The 7,080-nt window shown below is 50.8% G+C and overlaps 1 protein-coding gene across 1 annotated transcript in view; it reads right to left on the bottom strand.

Annotated features, from left to right (window-relative positions):
- Positions 1 to 1,948: 1,948 nt before the first annotated feature.
- Positions 1,949 to 7,080, bottom strand: part of PCSK6 (proprotein convertase subtilisin/kexin type 6) — a 147,262-nt gene continuing 142,130 nt past the window's right edge. The window contains exons 23-24 of the mRNA XM_008068524.2: positions 5,244 to 5,356; positions 1,949 to 3,395 (exon numbers count right to left, since the gene is read on the bottom strand). Coding sequence (XP_008066715.2) covers positions 3,298 to 3,395; positions 5,244 to 5,356 — 211 coding nt within the window. The 3' untranslated portion in view covers positions 1,949 to 3,297. The remainder of the gene's footprint in view (positions 3,396 to 5,243; positions 5,357 to 7,080) is intronic.

Here is a 7,080-nt window from a genome sequence, read left to right as displayed (position 1 = left end):
CAAGCAATCCTCCTGCCTCAGCCTCCTAAAGAGCTGGGACTACAGGTGTGAGCCACCATGCCCAACCACCCTTTTATTTTGTTAATGCCCTGTCCACCCTCCCCCCATCATAGGCATTTCTTTTGTAAAGTGTGCAGTTCTCTCCAGCACTTTGAAGAGTTATAAGATATAAAGTCAGCAGTGGTCTGGGAGAGAGAGGGATGTGCACATGGGGCCACTGTGAGATGCCAAATAGCTCGAGGATAAAGTCAGAAAAACATCTCTTCTTGGAAATAAATCTAGTTAAAAACAAATGCATAATGGCTGCATTTGGGTAGATGCAGAATGACATCTCCCCCGCCCCCCTGCAGCCAGCCAGCCTCCCTGGGCACAGGGAAAGGAGCAACCTTGCCAGTGTGTGGCCCAAGGCAAGTCACTTTACCTCTGTGGGCCTCAGTGTCCTTGTCTGTGAAATGACAGATTTAGAGGAGATAGCTGATGATCCTGTCACTTAAATCCCTAAATATCCCATTCCAACCGAAACCAAACAATCTTATCCTTAAGGCTGCCCCGTCTGTGAACAGGTGTGATGTGTGTTCAGTCCCATTGAACAAGGTGGTGTTCAGTTGTCAGGACTGTGTGAACAGCCTCTCCTCACCCCGCTCATCAGCCCCAGGACGGGCTGGCCCACTGGTAGGGGCTGTCTGGCTGGCTTCCTATAATTGGTGTCCTCTGGGACACAGAGGAAGTTTATTTTTGATTCAGCCCCAAACATGTTAAGACTGTAAGCACTCAATAGGCAAAGAGCTTGGCTTTATTGATGTCCGGACTCTGAGGGCTCAAAGGGTGTCCTGCACCAGGGGTACTTAACAAGTTGCTGTTTTTAATTTAGTGTCAGTCTCATGGTGGAGGTTGAGTCCTAATCAATATTCCGCTCAGTCTTGGCTACAGTATGCTGAACAGACTCATTCCTTCCTTGCTCATATTGATAACTGTGGTCAATTCACGTTTGAGGTCGGCAGCTGCTGTGTTGTATGACCTGTCCCACTTCCTGAGAGCTGCATGTCGCTGCTGTCTCTGGCACAGAGCTCCCTGTTGTCACATGCTCCTGCGTAAGCCTGTCCCTGTGGTCACAGTTCAGCTCGTGGTACTGAGTATGTACCCATGCAAGGCAGGCTGCAAGTCCTGTCCCTGGGGAAAGCAGAGCCAACCAACAGACCTAGAGGGTTTGTTCAAGGAGTTGGAGCTGTAAAAGTTTCACTTGAGAGATGGTGATCTTGTCATCTGTCCCATCAACTGGGACAAGCAGGTTATGGAGAGAGAAGGGAGCTGCTGCAATGCACAGAGGGTCCAGGTGACATTTAATACCAGTCCCAATGGGGGCCTTCCCAAGGACTCACTGCAGCCTTCCCCAAATTCTTAATCAACCCTGGATTCCCAGAACAATGCCCATCACCCTCATTGGTTTTTTCCTAAGTCAGTTCTAGTGGGTACATTTCCTTTACTCTCAACCAAAGGGTTCCTAGAAGTATGAGCTTCTGACCCAGAGAGGCCCCCAGGAAAATCCCACGCAGTACATAAAGCTGGGATTTCAGTCACTGTGCAAAGGACAAGCTGTAATCTAATGAAACCAGGACTGGCTGCTCCAGGTGAAGAACCTGGCAGTTTGGGCTATGGAGGGTTCCCCTTTGACAGATGGAAGGTGTCCCTGTGCCTGGGGAGGCTCTGTACCCTCCACCCAGTCAGGGTTTTGGAGCCTGAAGAGGGTCTTTTTGCCAAAGGATTGGGGTTGGAATCTGGGATTTCCTCCATTACTTCCTTACATCAACATATACTAAAGCCCTGAGAAGACTTTCCATGTAACGATGTCACAGATCCTGAAACCACAAACAAAGCAAGGTCCATTTCACACTTGGTTCAGCACTCATGTTTAATTTTTTTGTGGCTTAGAAAGAAATACAGGCTCCTGTGCCATGGGATGTTAACTCTTTTATTAATTTTGGGTTAACATTGTATTTGCTTCGTTGATTTCTCTTTTGGAGTTGTGGATTCAATAAACTGCTGGCTTCTCTCCAGCTCACAGGTGACAAGGCAGATGCACTGGACTCAGAGAGGGAGCAGGACAATATGGAGAAAGATGAGGTTGAAAAAATTTAAGGCAAATGTTACTCCCATATTAAAGGGAATTGATTAAGCAGATCTGTGCATTTCAATGAAAATATACGAAATATTTGTCAAAATAATTAACATTGGTAAAAATTAGAACATGTAGCTTATAAAATGCCTACACAGGTTTGGCAGAATAAATCCAACTGTGTCATGTAGGCTCATAATACACACAGACACAGGAGCATACACCTTAAGAACAAGTCTCCGGAAGGACAGAGGCCAAATGTATTTTAAAAGCAATTCCATAAAACGGGAAGTGGTGGATAATTAACAACTCATGGGCTGGGTTTACATTTTGCTAAGAGGAATTGCTCAGCCCTCGGGTCCCTTTGGGCTGGCCCTGGAATGCCTCCCGCAGGCCCTCCTCAAAAGGTTCTGCTTCAGGTAGAGGTGGTCGTTCAGGCCCATGAGACCCCTGGAGACACAGGTAGAACACAGTAACAAGGAGAGCTTGGCTCACCACAAGGAGAATGCTGTAGAGAAATAATCTTCTGTTCTGGGTTTGGAATGTGACTTTCTAAGCCACTTGCTGCAGTTTCAGAAGTAGCTGACTATGTAGAAACAGATACTCCATCCCAGTGCTCATACATCTTATGCCCTCAAATCTACTTTATTTACAGCCTGACCAAAATGTCCCCCAGACTACTCCATGGCAGGCGATGAGCGGGTGAACTGCTGGCCCTTTGTCACGTGTGAGAATGGCCCAGAGGTCGCCGGCCGGGATAGGGAGATTGACGACGGGCTGCACAAAAGCACGGCACGGGAGAAGAGTGATGGGTAAGCCAAGCGTCTTTCCTTTCTGCTTTGGTCTTGAAGATTCAGTAAACTTATAGTCCCAGAAGCTGCTCCGAAGCTGGAGCTGTGGATTCCCAGAATTCATTTTGTTCCTGTTGAGAGTTTGTCAGAAGACGGTAGCCAGCAAGCAGCGTTTGAGAGGATGTCACCATTTTGGAACATCTCCTGAAGGGTCACCACCCCCCTGGTTTTGGTGCCCAGAGATGCTGCAGGAGGACCTTGCTCCTGGGGAGATAAAGCTGTCAGATGCAGGGTACCGCCCTCCAAACAGGCTCTGGCTGACAGTCTGGAGGAAGGTAGACGGACGGATGCACGGACAGAAGGGCCCTGCCTTCTGAGGGAAGCTGGGTGTTCCTACCCGGCCAGGAGGCACGTGCGGCAGCAGAACTGAATGAAGAGCTTCCGTTCGCAGAGCCGGTTGGACTTCACCATCTCACAGAACGTCTCGTCAGCTGTGGCCCCGCGCCAGGACAGAAAAAGGAGGGAAAGGTTAGCTTTTGGGGCCTGGTGAGATTGTTTCCATTACTCCACGTCTGCTGGGCACCAACAGTGCACTGAGCAAGGGGGATGCAGAGGGAAGTGGGTGGCCCCAGGACAGCCTTGAAGACTTTCTCCCGTCTGCGCAGGACCAGTATGGCAGAAATGGCCTCTGGTGCACACAGGCTCTTACTGATTTTAAGTGACAAGGGGGATGGATGTGGGTGGGGTTGGTCTAGGAGAATGCCATGACTGGGCCAGGGGGGCCCTTGGGCACACGTGCTCCTCTCTTTCTGAACAACTGTGTGGGTGAGGGGCTTAGGAAGAAGACTCTCTGGGATGCAGGAGTGCAGAGCTGGAGGGGGCGGGGATGGAGGTTGCTGCCAGGGTTCGGGGGACACCGCAGACGGGAAGGAGTAGAGATGAGAGGAAGAGAGCCATTGAGGCAGACAGATAGGATTCAGCGAGGAAAGGCTGCAGGGACAGGAGGAGCCTGTGGCTTTTGAGGACACAATGTCAGTAGTGGGCTTGGGAGGCCCTCCTATGGCAACCTCACTTTTTTGGGCTGGATACATAATCCAAGCAGGGACTTCCTAAAGAAGGAGATTCCAGGCCTTTGAAGGGACACAATTCTACAAACCAAAAAAATCACCAACAGCAAGGCAAGGAGGCATCCCAGTGCTCTCGGTGTGGGCTCTGTGCTCTGCCAGCTTCATGCCCAGATGACTACTTGCCTTGACTCCTGGACCCTAAGGAGCTGACAGCTCCCTGCTCCTGCATGCTAGGACTTGGTGCCCAGAGCTGGCCCCATATGGCCCCTCTGTGCTACTTGATGGGCCACAGAGTCCTCTTTCTCTGCACGGAGCATCTGCTAATGGCTCCTGCACCAGGCCTCTGAGCTAGAGTCCTCAGCCAACCCTTCCTCTTGCCTGGAATTCCCAACTTGGCACTGTCTTTGGTCCCCTCTCCCCACCCCCTTTTTTTTTGAGTTGAAATCTCACTCTGTCGCCTAGGCTGGAGTTCAGTGGCACATTCACAGCCACCCCAACATCGACCTGCTGGGCTCCGGCGATCTTTCCACCTCAGCCTTCCAAGTAGCTGGAACTACAGGTGTGCACTACCACGCAAGGCTAATTCTTTTTCTTGTTTTTTTTTTTATTGTAGAGACAAGGTCTCGCCAATTTGCCTGGGCTGGTCTTGAACTCACAGGCTCAGGCAATCCATTCGCCTGGCCTCCCAAAGTGCTGGGATTACAGGCTGAGCCACCAAACCTGGCCCAGTTCCCTTCTAAGTTTCTGTTTTTACAACCTGTCCTTGTTCTTCCTCTCCCCTCCCCCATCCACCTGGAGAGCCAGGGCTCTCTGCACCTGTTTATAGAACTTTGCTATGGCAGCTGGGATTCCTGCTGCTCAGAGTGGGCCTCGACTCTGAGTTCTATCCTCCTGGTTCTGAGGCTGAGACTCTTCAGGCCTCCTGGTTTTGACCCTCAAGATTGGGCCTTTCCAACAGGAAATTACCACACCAAGGCATGGGAATGGGAACAGTACAAGAACAAAATCATCTTTAAGAGTCACTCAGTAAACAGAGCAGCAGTGGCCGGATGCCTCTCTGGTTAACGTGTGAGAGGCCTATAGGGAAGGTGGGAGAGAGGTAGTTGCCTTCCAAATCTGCTAGAGGACTCCTAGATGGTCGATTCAATCAGGGCAAGTGAGCCTGTTTGGAAGTCGCCATGCCTACATTTTCTTTTCTATTCCAACAGAGGCCGTAGGGCCGAGCTCACGGGCAGCCCCAGTGCTCAGGGCCGGCCCCCTGCTGGTGCTCACCGTTGCTGCACGTGTGGTTGGTGATGCAGGAGGTCCCCAGCTGTGTGAAGCCCGTCTTGCACCTGCTGCAGTTCCTGCTGGAGCCTTCACAGCTCAAGCAGTTCTCATCGCATCTGTGGGAAGATACCAGTTTCTACTGGAAATTTTGGCAAGCGCCCTCACCAACCTGGGCTCCCTTCCCAGAGCCCTCCTACACTCCCTGCATCTCCCCTTACCCCCGCAGCTTTGGTCCTCTGTTAGAGGCTATGTCCCCCACAATGCTGAGACATGGGCCAAGCGTTTGCAAGTCCTTTCTCCTATCTGACCTCACTACTGCCTGGGAGGTAGCTGTGGTCAGTTGTCAGGAGATGCCCGGGGTTGGAACACAGACCTAGGCTCTAAGGCTCCCTGTGGCCACCCAGATGCCCTCTCCTGGACATCTACACATGGCGTCCAGTCTACACATGGCTTCCAGGGTCATGTCAGCTCGTTTCAGTTCTTATTCCCTCCAGCAGCTGCCGGGCTCTGATGGCTGTAGGCTTGGGGTCAGGGTCAGACTCCACCCAGACTTCAACCAGGGTCATGACAAAGCTGACTCTGGAGCTGACCAGAGGGCTACTGCTGCTCCTAGGCTGAGCTTCCTTTTTGTGGCCAGGCTGGCCTCCACTCAGGGAGGTGGGAGATGCCCTACAATTCTTTCCCCTCCTGTACAGTCATGGCCTAGCTTGGGCAGAGGAACCCCGGGCTATTTCTAGTGAAAAGTCACGTGACCTCAGGGGAGAGTAGTCATATTCATTCATTTATAATCATCTGGGGCTACTTTTGCACTACAGTGGTGCAGGTGAGTAACTGTGGCAGAGACAGTATGGCCCCCAAAGACTAAACTACTCACAATCCCGTCCTTTATAGAAACAACTTGCTGACATGGCCCCAGGGCTCGAATGTACATGTTTCCCATCCAGTACCCTGTGTACACTAAGTCCAGTTCCTGGTGACACGGTGTCCACAGTACTAGGATCTGCTGTCACCTCCCCATTGCCGCCAGCTAAAAGTGGACAGGCCCTAGAGAACCTCAGAGCTCAGAGATGGGGGACAGGGTACGCAGACAGGAGCCTGGATTGACTGGGCTGATACCTTGGACTCCCCATAAGGCAGTCCTTTGCTTAGTACGAGTGGGACCCTTCCCCCCAAAACAAACAGAATTATGTTTTGGAGGATGGGCCCCTTGAAGTACAGGCTTCCCCCACCAGGTAAGTGTTTTGGCAACCCATTGGCATCAGTGGACCAGCTAGTATTGTTGTGAAAGGCTGCGTTTGGCTTCAGTGAATTTTTTTTGGAGATTCTTTCAACATGTCTGCCCATTTCATGATGGGTGATTTATGAGTGTACCTGCCCACACTGTGCTGAGTGTTCAGCAGTTTTTGACCAAAAACGGAATGACCCTGTGACCCACCCTCCCTATTTATTCACCCAACCTTGCCCTGAATGACTTTTTTTTTGTTTCCCCAGGTGAAAATAGTCCTCAAAGGGAAACGTTTTGCTGATGTGGAAGTGGTAAAACAAAAACAGCAGAAACACTGAAAGGCATCAAAACTGACGAAGTCAAAAACTGTTCTGAACAGTGGAAAAAGTGTCTTGATAGGTCTATTGCATCAAGGTGACTGAAGTTTAAACATGTAAGAATAAATAGCTGGGCTTGGTGGCTCAGCCTGTAATCCCGCGCTTTAGGAAGCTGAGGTGAGTGGATTGCCTGAGCCCACGGATTCGAGACCCGCCTGGGCAATCTAGCGAGACATCATCTCTACAATAAATCAAAAAATTAGCCGGGTGTGGTAGCGCGCGCCTGTAGTTCCAGCTA

The sequence above is a fragment of the Carlito syrichta genome, unplaced genomic scaffold (genome assembly GCF_000164805.1).
Source record: "Carlito syrichta isolate Samal-C Ts95f unplaced genomic scaffold, Tarsius_syrichta-2.0.1 Scaffold311144, whole genome shotgun sequence".
NCBI classification, from domain to species: Eukaryota; Metazoa; Chordata; class Mammalia; order Primates; family Tarsiidae; genus Carlito; species Carlito syrichta.
Note: the sequence above shows the minus strand (reverse complement) of the source record. Positions and strands in the feature narration are given on the sequence as shown.